The following is an 18,677-nucleotide window of genomic DNA, read 5'->3' on the forward strand; positions in this document are numbered from 1 at the left end:
ACTCAACCCAGAGATGGTCTACCAAGTTATTCCCCTGTGTCCCGGCTGGATCTGCGGGGGTGGAGTCCAGTTCCGATCGGAACCAAGCAACTTTGTCCGCCAAGAACTGACTATATTCCTCAGCCTTACCCTGCAGGAGATTCCCCGTCTCCCTCCTATTTAGGAGGGAGCGGGTTATCCTGAACAGGGCAGCTGGGCGAGACTCGGCGGACGCTACCAAGGAGGCAATGTGTGATCTTTTGGCGGTTCTCAATGCCCAAATATACTCCTTGGTGCAAGCTGTCAACAGTGCTCGGTTCGATACAGACCTGTCGGACCTCCACTGGTGCTCTAGGCGTCTCCTCCGGCGCTTTATCTCGCGGAGCTCCTCGGTGAACCAAGGGGGCCTCCGCGAGCCGCTGACCCGGAGGGGCCGTAGTGGCGCAATTCGGTCCAGAGACTCTGATGCCGCCGAGTGCCAGGCCGCAGCAATAGTCTCCGCCGAACTGTGGGCGAGAGCATCTGGAATGACCCCAAGCTCCGTCTGGAACCTAACAGGGTCCATCAGTCGCCTGGGGCGGAACCACCTGGTCGGTTCCTCCTCCCCACGGTGGGGGTTTGGCCTCCGGAAGTCTAGCCTCAGTAGGTAGTGGTCTGACCACGACAGGGGAATGGTCTCATTTCCCCTCAGACCAAGATCATAACTCCACTGCTCCGAGAGGAATACGAGGTCGAGTGTATGTCCCGCCAAGTGGGTAGGGCCTCGAATTACCTGGGTCAGGCCCATGGCTGTCATGGAAGCCATGAACTCCTGCGCTCCGTCAGAGTGTTCACCGAGCGAAGGCAGATTGAAGTCCCCCAGAACCATTAGTCTAGGGAACTCAATTGCTAGCTCGGCTACTGACTCGAGGAGCGCAGGGAGGGCCGCTGCAACGCAGTTGGGAGGCAGGTACGTTAGCAGCAAACCCTCTTGACCCTTGAGGTCCAACTTCACTAGTAGGGACTCACACCCGGCAAGCTCCGGAGCAGGGATCCTACGAGGAGCTAAAGACTCCCGGATTACAATAGCCACACCGCCACCCCTTCCCTGGGCTCTCGGCTGATGAAGCACCTGAAACCCGTCTGGGCACAGCTCTACGAGGGGGACTCCTCCCTCCGTGCCCAGCCATGTCTCAGTAATACATGCCAGGTCTGCCCCCTCGTCTACAATCAAGTCCCGGACGAGGGGAGCCTTATGAATAACAGACCTGGCATTTAGCGACAGCAGCCTGAGACCAGGGTCCTGATCGCTCACGCCATCTGACCTTGGAGTGGGACTCATAGGGCCGGAAGGAGGGATCTCTGCGATATAGCGAACCCTCCTTCCCCGATAATGGCCAGCCCTAAAGTCCCCGCCATATCTGCCTCTCCCTGTTATGACCGCAATGCTCCGACTCTCTCCCGTGCGCATAATTCCCCCAACCACCCCAATGGCCCCCGCTTGCCCGGCCAGGTCCTCCGAATCAGGCATACTCAGACACTCACACAAACAGTCCCCACAATATAATTAAAACACAAAAAGAGTACAGCAATAATAGTACTAAAAGTGGGTCTTTCATACTAACTCATTCAGTCCCACGCACTCAACATACCCATTTAAAATTGCGCAACACAGAATTTAAAATTATGAGTTCCAGAAGAGCCAGCCTCCCTTCCTCCAGTTCCAGAGAAATCCGAGGCCAAAGTCCAAGATCCGTATTCTATAAATAGTTGTAGATGGAGGGGGGGCAAAGCACAGGCCCCAGGTATCAGCCAGCACCAGCTTTGCAGTCTCACACCCTCCAAATCCAGATAAAGCGTGGAATAATAAACAATAACGGTCCATAGGAGATAAAACGGTAGTATGCAGGGGGGTATCTTATCTTCCCCCTCTCCTGAAGTCCTGGAACGGCCAGAGTCTAAATGTCCAAAGTCTACAAATGACTGGAACCAGTTAGAAGGGGGAAGGGGGGGGGGTGCCAGCTTAGTGTCCAGTTTTTAAAACGCCAAGTTCCTGTCCCTGAAACTGCCATCCTCTATCACTTCTTTCCCCAAACCAAATGCACCATAAGTATATATACCATAAGATGTCAAAATGTTAAACAGATGGTCGTTGCTCACATTAGGTGTTCCAAAGTAGCAGTGGTAGCAAGTGGTGGAGAAAGGCAGTTGTTCCGGGCCAATGCCGGTGGTCGCAGGCCAGGCAGTAAAGCTCGTATTAAATAAGAACAAATAGGCAGGCAAGCATGGCTCTGCAGTAGCAGGGGCAGACAGGGAAAGAAATTGTCCAAGCCACGGGGGGGATAAAAAGGAGAGGCTCCACGGTGAGAGAGGTAGGCACTAAAATACAGGATAGAGGAGGGGCGGGCGTTCAGGCGAGCTATGATGGTGGTGGCTAAATTGCCGCTTAATTCGCTCGCCCAAGCCACAATAATTTCCTCCTCTTTACCGCGATGGTGATGGTAATAATGAAGATGATAATAGCCAGTTTCAAATCCCCCAAGCTCACCATTCCTTTTTCTGGTTGTAGATGAAAATCCAGGGTTCCTCTCCAAGCCCCACGCTGTTTAGATCTAAGAAGAACAGCGGGGGGGGGGGGGGGGCAACCGTGAGAGCGAAAAGCTCAGGCAGCCATTTTCCGTCCAATTCCCGCTGCCACCGTTCCGCTGCTCTAGGGCACCTTCCAGGACCAGGGCTCACCCGATAGGGCAGGCGACCACCAGGGGCTTCTAGGGCACCCAGGTATCCAAGATGTTAAAAGACGCCAATCGTCCGCGTCTCGCCGCCGCCGCCGCCCTCGCTCGATGGATCAGCTGTTAGGCTGCTCAGCTGTTAGGCGCAATGGAGGCTAAATTAAGCCTTCGGGAGCGATGTTTTTTTTTGAAATTTCGTCCGGTCCTGGAGATTCTGAAGATCTTAATCTCACCCAGGCTCTTTCTGGAGACTTTGCGGCTCGTTTGGAAGGCTAACCAGTGCTTTTTCGCCAGATTACAGAGAGCGAAAAAGCCCGGCCGCCATTCCAAACCCGCACATGCGCATAACGAATTACAAACAGTAGCTGCACGAGTCTTTGAAAGATCAAAACCACCTGACAGGAGGGCTGTTTCGTTGCAAGCAATCCTTTGGAACTATGTGTTTGATCCAGTCCTGAAAGGGGCCATCAAATCTTTCTAAAATGGTTTTAATCCTCCCTAGTATGACCTCCAAATGATTTTAGAACAAGCAATATGCCCTATTGAGATTAAAATACTGGGTTTTCCCAAAAATAAGACCAGGTCTTATTTTCTTTTGACCCCCGAAATAAGCGCTGGCCTTCTTTTCGGGGCGGTCTTATTATTTTTGAGGTGCAGGAGGCCCCTTAACCTCAGCGCGCAGTCCATGGATCAGCTGATTCAGAGAGGGCCGGAAGTTCTGACTCTGTTTCTGGCACACTCTTGCCAGCCATAGCGTCATTGGGCCTGCCACTCTTTTTGCAGCCGCCACTAAGAGAACAGGGGCAGTAACTAGGGTTTGCGGGAGCGGCCTCCATGAGGCCGTTCTGTGTGGATGGCAGGTGCATGTGGGGTGTGTGGAGCATGTTCCCCCCCTACCCCCCCCAGGAAATGGTGGGGTCCGGCTACACATGCATTTAAATATTTTGGGGGAGGGATTATTTGGGGGGGAGGGAGTATTATAGCGCATGTGCTCAAAAGCCTGATTGGGCTTATTATCCAAGGAGGTCTTATTTTCAAGGAAACAGGGTACTGTGCGACTGTTCCAAGGAAAAAATCTCCAAATCAAATCGAACTCTACTCCTACAATGACTTTATGACGTATGATGTTCAATTGTTGTCTAATCACTATTTTGCTTTTAATGGAAAGTGAAGAACATGCCAGAGACATGTGAATAGCTAAGATCCAGTGATATACTTATTTTTATTACTGTACAGTAAGTCATATTAAACCCTTGCAACTTAGTAAATTCAAAAACAGATGCGTCTTTATTGGTTAACTTTCAACCTGAAAAAAGCATAATTGATTATCAGATTTATTTATTGGTATTAGTCAACCTTAATATGTATGAAGATTCTCAATCTCTCAGGTTATGGTTGTTCCTTTTCCAAAAGAAAACTAGACTTTCTTGGGTTTTATTCTTTGAAAACATTTCACTTCTCAACCAAGAAGTTTCTTCAGTTCTGAAAAGTGAAATATTTTCAAAGAAAAAAACAAGAAAGTCCAGTTGACTTTTGGAAAAAGTACCTTTGGGACAGACAATTTTAATGTACTGTGGTAAGGTAGCAAAAGTGTGAAAAGTGATCAGAAGCCACTTTTTTCAGTGTTGCTGTAACTCCAAATAGCCACTAAACACTAAATGGTTGTAAGTTGAGGATTATTTGTATTACTGTTTACAACCATAAACCAATTCCAAACATAAGCAGAAATTTATAGAGTAATGCCAAATCAAAATTTTCAAATTGCGAGTTTACAGCTTTTGGACTAGATCTGCTGCATAAAATTCACACCAAGCCACTCCATTTGATTGAATACTGTTTGCAATGGGATCTTACCATCTTCACACTGAGGTATGTGGCAGTATTCCCACGGGATAGAAGGATCTCTTGTATAACACCAGGGCCGCTCATTTTCACCTCCTGGATTACGACAATAATTGATCGCGTTGAAGAGGTCTGGGAAAATCTCAGGTATTTTTCTATGTGCATGAGGAACCTAGTAACAGATAGTAAATATTTTTCAAGTATTTTTTCAAATTTTGGGCACTTTTGAAGCAATCAGAGCAGAATTTGTAAAGAATGAAAGCTCCAGGGAGGAAGGGCTGATGAATCAGTGTTAGGCTATACTTTCCCCATTTAAAAATATGAATGGAATGATCAACTTGTTTTCCGGCCATATGTTTCGCATATCCTTCCATTTGTCAAGTCTATTCTACTGCCACATTAATCTGTTTAAAAAGAAAGTTCTGCAGGAAAATTTGAACCTGAATTGATTTTCTCCACTTTTCAAAGTACATTACTGTATCCATTTTTTTTAAAAAAAAAATCATTTCCATTCTTATTTTTAGTGCGTTTCTTTTTTAAAAGAAAAAAAAACACAGAACAATCAGTGAGAAGTGCAGAAGAGAACTTGCATCTTAACCCACACATTAGACAGGAAGGTTGGTCCATTTCATTTTGCAACACAGAAAAGACAAAATCCACACGCACGAAAGCAATGCGTTTCTCATTTTAGCCTTTTACTAAGCAATACAGTTCAAACCGTGTTCATCTCCCAACATAAAGCCCTTTTTAATCTGCAAATCAACTTGACATAAGCAAGCCCCCATCTCTCTTCTCCTCTACACAAAGGCTAATCTACTTCCTTGCTCAGCCCAGAAATGATTTGAGATCAATGATTCCCATAGGGAGATACATATTCAGCAAAGCTTTTCTCCACTTTGAAAAATGGTGTTCTTACCTGCGCACTCCACTCCTGACAAGGAAGACCAGAAGCTGTGACATTCACCGAACCTTCGTATGTCACCCCATTTCCTTTGTAACAAGTTTCTGAAGAGAAACAAAATTAAACAGGATAGTCTAACAACAGTATATGGTACATTCCCCTTAGTGGACAAAGCCAGGGGTGGGCTGCTAAGGTTCACCCGGGTTCAGTTCCCACCCCTGGCTGGCCCCTCCCACCCCAGGAGTCTCCATGTGGCCCATTTTGGATGCGAAGTAAGTGCAGGGTCCATCCGGAGGCTCAGGGAGGGGGGGAAACGGGCCTTCTGGAAGTTCTAGAAGGCCAGAAACGGCCTCTGCAGCCCGGGGGAGGCAGTTTTCACCTTCCTAGAGGCTCAAGGAAAGCCTCCAAAGCCTGAGGAAGGCAAAAAGCCCCCCCCCCTCCACCTACCCTGGTGCAGGAGGCCGACTATGCCCACCCAGCAACTGGGCAGAAAACCTGTTGCTGAAATTTTTGAAAAAATAATTACTAGGTTTTCTTTCAAGGGTTAAATGGGGAGGCTGAATATGCTTCACTGGAGTCTTTTTGATGGATGTGGAACTCAGTATGATTATTTATGGGGCGGCAGTAACAGCTCTCATAAACCTCAGACTCTTTTTCTTTCTTTCTTTCTTTCTTAGTCCAGTTAATTTGATTTAAATCTTTACCGGCATGAACCCTTCTGCCCATCCTGCTAAATTGCCAATACTTTTTACAAAACCATATATTCTTTTTAAACGCCAGATTCTAAAGAGAACTGCTTACTTGTTGCGCTTTCTTTTTTCAGATCTGAGGAAAGAAAAAGGTAGAAAATAAAAATAAAAATCAAGATCCTATATAATAATCCCTGAGATAAAAGGGTGGGTGATGAGGTATTTAGTATGACATGATTAAAGGAATATTAAGTTATCAACCAAACATCTTAGCTATGCTTTTATCTCCAGCTGGATGATTAGCGATATGCAGATAACTATAAATCACCATGGAAAGAACATTTGAACCTGATTTTTTTTTCTGTGAGTTACATTGTTCTTCCAGAGCTCAGGGCACTTGATCAGGAGTGGGTTCGCCTGGTAAGCTAATGTTATGGCCAGTTTGGAGAACCTCCAAATCCCACCCCTGCCTGGACCCGCCCACCCGACTGGACCCGCTCCACCCCACCCCGCCCCTCCCAGGAGTCTCCATATGGCCCATTTTGGATGTGAGGTAAGTGCAGGGTCCGTGCGGAGGCTTGGGGAGGGGGTGGAAACAGGCCGCCCAGAAGACCTCTGGAGCCTGGGGGAGGCAGGTTTTGCCCTCTCAGAGACTCGAGGAAAGCCTCCAGAGCCTTGGGAAGGCAAAACGGGCCCCTCACTGTGTTGCAGGAGGCCGACTAGGCCATGCCCATAATGGCCGTGCCCACCCAGCAATTGGGCAGAGAACTCATCACTGAAATTTTTGAAGCTCGCCCCTGCATTTGATGAAAGTGATCCTTATCACTTTGATTCAAATGCATTCAGTGATATGTGGAGGTTGAACATTTCATAGGTGCCCAAGCTGCCAGGTACTTGCTTCTACCTAAGGGCAAAACCCTTTTTCCTTCTTGCTTTGTTGTGTCCTTGACTATTCAGAGGCTAAATCAGAATCCCATTACCCATGCCTATTTTTTACATTTAAAAAAAATATAGACTCTTCCCTTGTTGGGAAACAGATGGGAAGGGGAATTGAGCAGGACTCTGGGTCTCACAGGATTATCTATCAAAAACATAATTTTTACAAGAACGTTTGTGGAGCAAGGGAGAGATATTTTATTTATTTTTTAAAAATGGTATGGCCATCCAACTTCTGAGCAGCTTCCAACCACAGTGAAACTACTAAAACCAGAAAACCAAAAGCTAAAAAATACAGTACAGGTAGTCTTTGACTTACAACCACACTGAGCCCAAAATTTATGTTGCTAAGCGAGACAGTTGTTACATGAGTTTTGCCTCATTTTATGACCTTTATGCCATGATTTTTAAGAGAATCACTGCAGTTGTTAATTTAGTAATACGGTTGTTAAATGAATCTTGCTTCCCTGTTGACTTTCTTTGTCAGAAGGTCGCAAAAGGCAACCACGCAATCCTGGGACACTGCAATTGTCATAAATATGAGTCAGATGCTAAGGGTCTGAATTTTGGTCATGTGACCATGGAGATGCTACAATTGTTGTAAGTGTGAAAAACGGTCATAAGTCACTTTTTTCAGTGCTTTTATAATTTTGAACAGTCACTCAACAAACTGGTGTAAGTTGAGGATTACCTGTACCTCAGTCATCCTCCCAGGATGCCCCAACCATCACCTCCAAGCTCTCCTCACTCTCCTCAGGTGTCCAAGTGAAGAGTCGGCTCTTGATGTCTTTCCAGAAGACTAAAAGAGTGAGGGTTATCCAGATTTCTGGGAGGAGAGTGTTCCATAAGGTAAGTTTTATTGCAGAGTCATGTAATTTACTGAGGCACTTACCAAAATGGGGGATCCTGGTGCAGACGGTAGGTTCATGGTGCATGCTGGGAAGTCTGTTACACTCTGGCAAAGTAAGCAACATCAGTGCCGGCTTATAAATGCCTTTGCGGGCATTTTCTTCCATCGCAAGCCATTCCTTAAAGCAGTAGAGATCCTTTACAGCAAGGCAATGCTCTCTACATCATTTCATAAACAACAGTGGAATGCATAGTCAGCCATATAATCACAAAATTGCAATCACAATGGATTTGTATATAAACACACAACCACAGAATGGTGTAAATAAGATCGGCATTGGAATATCAATCATGAATCTCTTTGAAACTGGTGGAAGATCTGTTTTATACACTGAAATTGGCTTAATTCTCTTTAAATCTTGACTGTGACTCTCTTTTTGGTACAACTGTGCCATCTTTTGGCTTTGTTTTCTTTATTCATTTTGCTGGCATGTATTAACATATTTTGTCAGCAGCAATGGCCAAACACCCATTCACAAAAAGCTAACTGCAGTTGTAAGCTAAACAGAAAGCTATAATTCTTACTATGCTAACAGGTGTGGGTAGCAATGACTGACAATCTCTGTGTACAGAGTTGCTAGGTGAAGGGAGAAACCTACTCCAGAAAGTATCTGAGAAGGTTTAATATTTTCAGAATGATCTTGGAATCTATCCTCCTCCACGATTCCAAGTGGAAAATATTACTGATCTGATTCCAATAATTCCATACAACCTCTTGGCCCATACTAAAAAACTTTAAACTCAGAATAGGTCCAAAGCATATTTTTCAATGGCATAACCATTTTATTCCATCATTTCACAATAAATACACATTTATTGTGAAGTTACATCATGCACATTTCTTATTTGTCAGGGTCCGCCCCCCAAAAATATCTAAGTGCCCCACTCTGAAAACAGAATATTAGATTAAAAAGAACTTTTGCTCTGATCCAGTAGAGCAGAAGTTGGGTTTTGTGCAAGAATTAGAAGTACAGTACAATGCAGACCCTCAGAATTCCAAATATATCAATTAATCCTTATCTGCACTCGCATCATTGCTTATATGAACCTATTTATATTACAGTGTGCAAAATAGTGGTGAAATCAACCAGGGAGCTTACTAGTTTACTTGGACTTAGCCTATTCAATGAATAATAAGTAAAATACATTGCAGGTCTCATAAAGAAGCATTATTACTTCGTGGATTTGTCCAGAAGCATGCTGAAAACTGACTATTATAATACTGACATCATACCTATATGCTGAAATGGCATTTAATCGTACACAAAATTTGAGCTTTTCTTTGGTGTCTCCCTAAGATGATCAAGTTTTCAAGAAAAGATATGTCAGGATTCCAAATAGCATCCAAAAGTAAATCAGAGTCCAAGGCAAAGTATTGCTCAAAGTTCCAATTTATTAAGAGAGCCATTTTGCACATCTGGGAAAACCCGAATCTGAAAGCTTCCCAGTTTTCCGCACCTAGTTGAAAGTTCAACATCTTGTCCCCCCATCCACAAGCCCATCACATGGTCCAATCTCCCACTGCCATGCTGGCAGTTCCACCCATCCAATTCCGATCAGGTGCAGAGGTGCAGAGTCAAATGATGACCTTGGCTTTCTAGAAAGAATTTTGTTATGGCTACATAGCATCTAACTCCATACAATTCCCCCCTCCCATTTTCCCACAATAGAAAATGCATAGTAGAATTACAGAAAGTGTGGCAGATCAAAGCTCCAAAAGAAAAGATAGCGGCAGGCACGATAAGATATCTATGTGAGCCACACAGCTCAAATTCAGTCTGTGTAAGAGAACATCATATAATATGAGGGATAAGCCAAGAAACAAAAGGAAAGTGTTTTGCTGATTTATGTTACCTGCAAACAGGTTTTGGAGAAGGTCCAATTCTGGAGGGGTTGCACTCTTGGAAGATGTAGTGACAAAGCAGCGATTCGGCGGCTGGACGGCAAAACGGACTCACGGTTTTCAACTCGGCCCAGGCTGTGCGAACAAGCAGCTCCTGCGTCTCCTCTGGGTCTCCATAGGAAGTATTAAAGAAAACAAATGCATCCTTTGCCAACAAAGCACCACACACCTCTCCCCGATACGAACTGCAGTAGCCTGCATCACCTTTGTAGACTTTGCTGATGGGGGAAACACAGGTAGATAAGGATTTCCATGCAGCCTGGAACTGAGATCTACAGCCACTGAAGAAATAACAATAGCAGTTCTGATGGGGCAGTTCTTGCTTAACTATGGCCAGTTTAGCCACTGTTCAAAGTTACAACAGTAACTTTATGAAAAGTAAAGTTTATTACCAGTTTTTACACTGTCACAGTGTCCCTGTGGCCAGGTAATCGAGATTCAGATGCTTCATAGCCAATGGGTATTTAATAATTGTTGAGAAATCCCACAGGCGTGTGATCACCATTTGCACACTTCACTACCAACTTCTGACAAACAGAGTCAATAGCGAAACAAGCAGTAAAATTGCAAGTCAAATCAGCCAATTTCTCTCGTTTAACAACCATATAACTCAATGACAGAGGTGCTAGGCTCAGTTGTGATTAGTAAATAAGGACTACCTCTACGATATATGTATGGGTGATATAACTTTTCTGGCTCCATGGATTGGCAGCAGCAGCGGCAGCAATGATGGGAGCAGGGGATGGTTTCACACGCACAAAGCTCGTTCCTATGCATGTGCAAATAAAGCTTTGCGCACTTGCCAGCTGCTTGCATGGCCAGATTTCCAACAGGCCACCGACCAGTACTGGTTCACAGCTTGGGGGATGGGGACCCTTGTAGTAGATTAAGCAAGATTTTCAAAATAATTGCAAGCTTTCATAAACCTAAGAATTCCGGATCAAACGAGATGGCTAATATTAAAAGAAAAACAGATTAAAAGAAAGAAAAAAATATGCTGGATCTTTAATCCATATCTTTGCAGCTGGCATTCTTAATTAGAATTGATTTTGATTTGATTGATTTTATTGTATTTCTATGCCGCCCTATTCCCAGAGGGACTCAGGGCGGCTCACAAACCAAGTAAGGGGAGGGGGGATACAAACAGGAAGAAAGACAATGGACAAACAACAACAATTTAAAAACAATCAACAGCCACACAATTCGAGCGGGGACGGGAACTCATCAGCCCCAGGCCTGTCGGAACAGCCAGGTTTTAAGGGCTTTGCGGAAAGCCTGAAGGGTGGTGAGGGTCCGAATCTCCACGGGGAGCTTGTTCCAGAGGGCTGGAGCAGCCACAGAGAGGGCCCTCCTCCAGGTGGTAGCCAATCGGCATTGGCCGGTGGATGGAATTCGGAGGAGGCCTAGTCTGTGGGATCTAATCGGTCTGTTGGAGGTAATTGGCAGTAGGCGGTCTCTCAAGTACCCAGCTCCAATACCATGAAGGGCTTTATAAGTGATGACTAGCACCTTGAAGCGTATCCGAAGACCAATAGGCAGCCAGTGCAGCTCGCGGAGGATAGGTGTAATGTGGGTGTACCGAGGTGCACCCACAATCGCTCGCGCGGCTGCATTCTGGACAAGCTGAAGTCTCCGAATGCTCTTCAAGGGCTGCCCCATGTAGAGCACGTTGCAGTAGTCCAGTCTTGAGGTCACAAGGGCACGAGTGACTGTTGTGAGGGCCTCCCAGTTCAGGTAGGGACACAATTGGTGCACCAGGTGAACCTGGGCAAATGCCCCCCTGGTCACAGCCGACAAATGGTGTTCAAAAGTCAGCTGTGAGTCCAGGAGGACTCCCAAATTGCGAACCCTGTCTGAGGGGCGTATAATTTCACCCCCCAGCCTGAGAGATGGAATACTTGGCCAATTGGTGGGAGGGAAACACACCAGCCACTCGGTCTTGTCCAGATTGAGTGCAAGCTTGTTAACCCCCATCCAGACCCTAACAGCCTCCAGGCACTGACACATCACGTCAACAGCTTCACTGAGTTGGCACGGGGCGGACAGATACAACTGTGTATCGTCCGCATACATAAACTGAAGTCACCAGACTCTGATCAAGTACAGAGATTCCTAGAGGTTCTCTCAGGTTTGTTGAAAAGAAAAAGCAAGCAAATATTTTGGAAATTCACATTTTTGGAATGATTAATCCAACACTTGGCTGTTAAAATCAACACTTTTTTTAATCAGGAAGACTTAGGATAACTCCAAATATAATCTAACAATCACTTTTATCTAATAATGTGTCCTCTTTCCAAAGAATAATGCTAAAACTAGCAAGCACACATCCCAAGATCAATCATGTTTCCCTATTCCCTACACACACATACCAGTTTCTAACCAAGGCAGATAGAGAGTTCCTTGGACACTCAAAAGCATGTCACTACTTTGTATAGCAAATTAGCTACTTATTTGTTCAAAATCTGTAATTCAGAGATCAAAAAAATCATAGATCTCTGCAAGCAGCACCCCTAAACTTTTGCAGTATATATTAGGAAGTAGATCTTATGGAAAACCTCTGTTCATTAAGCTGAAAGCATGTGGCCTTCTCAGTGCAATCAAGACTCTGGTATGCCTGGCAGATGTTAAATATTTTCAACTGTATATGCACAGCTTCTCCCTTTGGGCCATTTGCCCGACAAATAAAAAAAATATCTGAATGTCGTAATTGAACCTGATTCTATGTGATCAAAAATAAACAGCACTGAATACAATGCTGCTTACTCCTGAAGAATATTAGTCATTCCACATAGACGTATTAGCTTTTATTTTGAGAATTCCTTTGTTATAGTTTTCATAGATTTCTGGATTTCATAACTTTTAATCAGAAGATGTTAAAAGTCTATCTTCTGAGTATAAATAACAGAAATGTAGGATATATTATATACGTCACTTGTTATCCATTCTTTTGTTCATGCACAACAGGGGTGTCAAACTCCCAGCATCACATTGTCATCACGTGACGTATCACAACCTTTCCCCCCATCGCTAAACCGGGGATGGGCGCAGCCAGTGCTTGATGCATCCAGCCCACAGGTCATGAGTTTCACACCCCTGATGTACAAAAGCAATGTTAAAGCAAACAAAAATCTCTACATATCACTCATGCAGAGTGTGAGTCATACAAAAAATCAAGATGGTGGCTACAACTATCCAACATCCCAGCCTATTTTTATGTTTGTTGCAAGAAAGGGCAAATCTTTGATTGCCATCCCCAACCACCATCTTGCCTGCTTTTATACCCCTACCCCCATGTCTCTTGCTCAAGGATTACCATGGAAAATTCACTCAGTTCAAAATGGTAGACTTCCCTTAGAGCAGTGGTTCTCAACCTTCCCAATGCCGCGACCCTTTAATACAGTTCTTCATGTTATGGTGACCCTCAACCATAAAATTGGTGTCTTGGTTCCTAAGACCATCGAAAATACGTGTTTTCTGATGGACTTAGGCGACCCCTGTGAAAGGGTCGTTTGACCCCCAAAGGGGTCCCGACCCACAAGTTGAGAACCACTGCCTTAGAGGCTAATGTATGAAGGAAACTACTGTTCCAAGGAATCCATTTGACTCTGGCAAATCATGATTATCAATGTGATGTTAGACACAGATGGCAAACCAAGGCATCTCTGCCAATATTTCACTTTTATTTTTTATTTTTTAAAGCATCTATAGAGTCGCCCATCTTTCAGACAACTCTGGGTGGTTTCCAATAAAATTATTATTTTTTAAACTGTAAAACATACTCAATTAAAAGATAAAACATTTAAAAAACAATAAAAAGCAAAACCTGGCACCAATCTAGACAAACATATCACTTAATTGCTCAATGTTTGAGAGAAAAGCCAGGTCCTTAAGGCATTTACAATGTTGGGGACTTGTTCCACAGAGCTGCTTCACAGGCAAGTGCACCAAAAATCATTAGCCTACAATGTCTTGTTTAATCCACTTGCACATATATCCTAATGGTAACCCTTTCAGGGCAGTGGTTTATTTATAGATTTATCAAAGATCAACTGGCTGACCAACTGTACTCAACATGTAGTCCTCAATGGAACTGCATCTTCATGGAGGGAAGTATGCAGTGGAGTACCCCAAGGCTCTGTTTTGGGCCCAGTACTCTTCAACATCTTCATCAATGATTTGGATGAGGGAATAAATGGAGAACGCATCAAATTTACAGATGACACCAAGCTGGCAAGAATAGCCAACACTCCAGAAGATAGGCTAAAGATTGACAAACATGAACATTGGGCACTATCTAACAAAATGAAATTCAATGGTGAAAAGAATAAGGTTCTACATTTCGGCAAGAAAAACAAAATGCACAGGTACAGTATAGGTGGTACCTTGCTCAACAGTAGTAACTGTGAGAGGGATCTTGGAGTCCTAGTAGACAACCATTTAAATATGAGCCAGCAGTGTGCAGCAGCTGCCAAAAAAGCCAACACAGTTCTAGGCTGCATAAACAGAGGGATAGAATCAAGATCACGTGAAGTGTTAATACCACTTTATAATGCCTTGGTAAGGCCATACTTGGAATACTGCATTCAGTTTTGGTCACCACGATGTAGAAAAGATGTGGAGACTCTAGAAAGAGTGCAGAGAAGAGCAACAAAGATGATTAGGGGACTGGAGACTAAAACATATGAAGAACGGTTGCAGGAACTGGATATGTCTAGTTTAATGAAAAGAAGGACTAGGGGAGACATGATAGCAGTCTTCCAATATCTCAGGGGTTACCAGAAAGAAGAGGGAGTCAAACTATTTTCCAAGGCACCTGAGGGTAGAACAAGAAGCAATGGGTGGAAACTAATCAAGGAGAGAAGCAACTTAGAACTGAGGAGAAATTTCCTGACAGTTAGAACAATTAATCAGTGGAACAACTTGCCTCCAGAAGTTGTGAATGCCCCAATACTAGAAGTCTTTAAGAAGATGTTGGATAGTCATTTGTCTGAAACGGTATAGGGTTTCCTGACTAGGCAGGGGGTTGGACTAGAAGACCTCCAAGGTCCCTTCCAACTCTGCTATTGTATTGTATTGTAACTTGACTCTGGCAGTATAGAATAAAACAAAGGCAATTCTTCCTCCAATCATTCAGCTCCCTTCATATGAAATATGGGCAGGACTATGCTCAGCCAGATCTATTTTATGAAGCTTTACTCAAAGGTCACAGAGTTCAATTTATATCCCTTCTAAATATTTGGAAATGCCAGCTATCTGCACCTTTGCAGAAGCCTTCACATCACCAATCTGTCCGCCTGGAGGAAAATGAGTTGCCTGCTTTTTGACAAGATGACTAGCATTTCCAAACACTTCATATTTACGGATGAACTCCATCTGCAAGAATGCCAGTCCGCTTTCTTCATTTTAGAATTCTTATCTCAGTGTTGCAACTTACTTGCATCTTTAATGCTATTCCTTTCGGGAGGGGGGGGGAGCTACCATCCGGATGGGACGGCTTTCTCTTCAGCTCAAGTTTGAAGGAAAGGAAGTGATTAATGATGACTGTAACTCGATCGCTGTGCAGCAACCCTGCGGATATAGTAGGGCAAGCCAGGAGTCATATTTCTTCCTGTGCTCAAGTCTTTTCCACTCTGATTTTATGAATGATGTACAGAGATGCTGCCTGCAGTTTTATAAGCTCCACTTCTAGACTTCATTGTGTCACAGACAGGCTTCTGAAAGAAGACAACTAGCAGGACTTGCAACAACCTGTCTTATTAAGGGTTGAATCCCTTATTGAGAAAGCTCCTGTTCAAAATTCAGATTTGCCAGCCAACATTCTTCCTCTGGGGATACTATAAGCAGCCTGTTCATTGTCTGACCCCCAGTTTCCTATGGGTTTCCTCTGAATGGCTTCTTAAGATTACTGAATAAACTCAGGCCTCATTAGTCTAGTGTGTTTCCTTTTGGTGGCAGCAGGCTGTGGTTTTATGGCCTTGAATGTTGCATATCTGTTTATCTAGCCAGCTAATACTTCAGTCTTGATTTTAAAGGTAAAGGTAAAAGTCCCCCTCACACATATGTGCTAGTCATTCCCAACTCTAGGGGGCGTTGCTCATCTCCATTTCAAAGCTGAAGAGCCAGCGCTGTCCAAAGACGTCTCTGTGGTCATGTTGTTGGCATGACTAAATGCCTAAGGCACACAGAACGCTGTTACCTTTCCACCAAAGGTGAGCCCTATTTTTCTACTTGCATTTTTATATGCTTTTGAACTGCTAGGTTGGCAGAAGCTGGGACAAGTAACAGGAGTTCACTCCGTTACACGGTGCTAGGGATTCGAACCGCCAAACTGCCAACCTTTCTGATCGACAAGCTCAGAGTCTTAGCCACCGAGCCACCGCGTCCCTATAGCTTGATTTTAGCTTTCATCTAAACTTGCCTTTGTCACCTAACCAGATGGAGATCTATAACCACTGTTTCCTCTAAGGTGCGCGCCTGCGCGGCCGCGCACGTCACTACAAACCTCCGCGCAGAGATTTCTAACTGCCGCGCAGAGCTTTCTACCAAAGCAAACGTGGGGAAGTCCTTTGCAGGCAGCTAGAACTGGCCGCCTGCAAAGGACCTCCCCAGACTTGTTTTGATGAGCCGCCCGTGGCAGTGGTGCCTCTCTCTCCACGCGGAGCACCTGAGCTGGCCCCCGCGTTATCCCTCCCCCTTCCTCCTCTGCCGTGCTTTTGAGGCCGCGGGAGCTAGTAGGAAAGCGGCGGAGGTGGAGGCGATGGCAGGGATAACCCAGAGCCCAGCTGAGGTGCTCCGAGCGGAGGGGGAGGCACCACCGCCGCTGCTTTGCGGTGAAGGAGAAGGAGCAAGAGGACTGGCGGCTTTGAAATGGTCCCGCCGGCTGCAGATTTGATTCAGCGTAAGCAGGGGCCGAACACATGCTGAGCCGACTTTGCGCAGTGAGGCGGAGTAATTCAACCCCCCCCCCAAAGAACACGTGTCTGTGTGTGTGTGTGTGTGTGTGTGTGAGAGAGAGAGAGAGAGAGAGAGAGAGAGAGAGAGTTGGATCAAAATTGGTGGCCAAAGGAGTGGAAGGAAGGAAGGAAGGAAGCCCTGCCCCCTGTGAAAAAAACTGAAGATGGAGCAGTGAATGAATAAGCCATAAAAGCAACAAACAGTTAATGCGTAAGTAAGCTGAGGAGGAAGTTCTCAACTAAGGAAGCAATATTAGAAAGAAATATAAAAAGCTCAATATGCCAAAACACTTATTTTAGTCTTCATTTAATTACTTGTATTGTAGTCTGATGTAACATCTTTTTAAAGTTAACGTTAGTTAGAAAAGATAGGGTACAAAACTTAAATAATAAAAAAAATTCTACATTCATTTTGAAAAATAAATGCAATACTTGATTAATTTCATATCTTTATTTAAAATAGTTTTGGCATGGCATATCATTTTATTGACTCAGTTGGAAATGATGTGGATGTTGTATCTGATTCTGAGGCATATATATTCTTAAGTAACATAACATATAGCATATTGTCCAAACTTGCTAGACTATTTAATTGATCTTATTACTTTAAAGGGGGAGAGTTTCATGATAAATTATTTTATTACATTTATGTTGTATTTATATATTATATTTATTACATTTATATTCCACATTATATATTTGTATTGTTATTTTAGTGTTTATTGTCAATTTTGATAGATATATTGATATATCAATACTGATTTTAATCATACTAAATAACAATTACTGCTATTATTTATCAGCATTAAATATTTACATTTTTAATATCGAGTTAGTCATATTTTAGAATAATAGGATTATCTTTTAATAGGATAATTGGCAAAATCTAATTCAAATGTGATGGGTTGCATTCCAAAGGAATGTGAGAGGACAGGTTGCCTGCAAAATGCCAGGACCCAGGACCTGTTGGTGCCATGTCTCTCTCTAGCCAGTCTAATGATCTAAAAGCTGAGCAGAAGTCTTTTTTTTTTTCAGGGTGAGCGGAAAAGTATAGTGTTTGAGTAGCACATTTTCATGCCTGGCATTCATCAGGCTGAAACCTCGCTCACAATTGGTGCTTGGCGCTTGGAATGTTGCGCAAATGTCCAGCAGACGAGACAGAAGTTCAAACTGTTGCTCTCTTAGGTGCTCAGGCCTGAAACTGTGCCGCTCAAACACTATACTTTTCCGCTCACCCTGAAAAAAAATTAGAGGGAACATTGTCTATAACATATCATTGCTTTTAGTAAACAAAAGTAATTGAATGCTAACCACCCTCCCCTCCTCTCACAAAATTTGCTTATCTGTAAAGTTAGTCACTTTGAACTGAGTCAAACCATTCCTCCATCTAGCAGGCAAATTTTTGTTCATTATTAGGTCCACGCAGATCAGCAATGTTTTTGATCTGTTGCTTGTTTCTTTATTTGCTGCTTCCTTTTCCAGATTGTATATCCTAATTTGGCTCCATGTTTCTACAGCAGAGGTGTCAAACTCAAAGCCCGTGGACCAGATCCGACCCATGGGGTGCTTAAATCTGGCCTGTAGGGCCACCCTGGAAACAGTGAAGGACCAGCCCACGGTGGTCCTTCACTCTGACCGTAGAGCGCTCAGGCTACCACAGATGCCCTTGACATGAGTGATGTCAAGCTGACCATGCCCACCTTGGCCATGCCAATCTCAGCCCCCTCAAGGTCAAACACAATCCTGATACAGACCTCATGAAATCAAGTTTGACACTCCTGTTCTACAGCCTTGATAAAACTAAGAGGCTTAAAATGCTGTTGTCAGAAAGTAGCCAATTCCTTGGATATAGTT

General features: G+C 44.1%; 1 protein-coding gene across 1 annotated transcript in view; it reads right to left on the minus strand.

Moving 5' to 3' along the window:
• MUSK (muscle associated receptor tyrosine kinase) overlaps window positions 1-18,677 on the minus strand; it is a 58,052-nt gene that overhangs the window by 11,858 nt on the left and 27,517 nt on the right. The window contains exons 9-13 of the mRNA XM_087716153.1: window positions 9,822-10,088; window positions 7,951-8,126; window positions 6,235-6,258; window positions 5,449-5,537; window positions 4,545-4,704 (exon numbers count right to left, since the gene is read on the minus strand). Coding sequence (XP_087572279.1) covers window positions 4,545-4,704; window positions 5,449-5,537; window positions 6,235-6,258; window positions 7,951-8,126; window positions 9,822-10,088 — 716 coding nt within the window. The remainder of the gene's footprint in view (window positions 1-4,544; window positions 4,705-5,448; window positions 5,538-6,234; window positions 6,259-7,950; window positions 8,127-9,821; window positions 10,089-18,677) is intronic.

The sequence above is a fragment of the Thamnophis sirtalis genome, unplaced genomic scaffold (genome assembly GCF_051295495.1).
Source record: "Thamnophis sirtalis isolate CommonGarterSnake01/CBP01778 unplaced genomic scaffold, rThaSir2_p1.2 scaffold_5, whole genome shotgun sequence".
Lineage (NCBI taxonomy): Eukaryota > Metazoa > Chordata > Lepidosauria > Squamata > Natricidae > Thamnophis > Thamnophis sirtalis.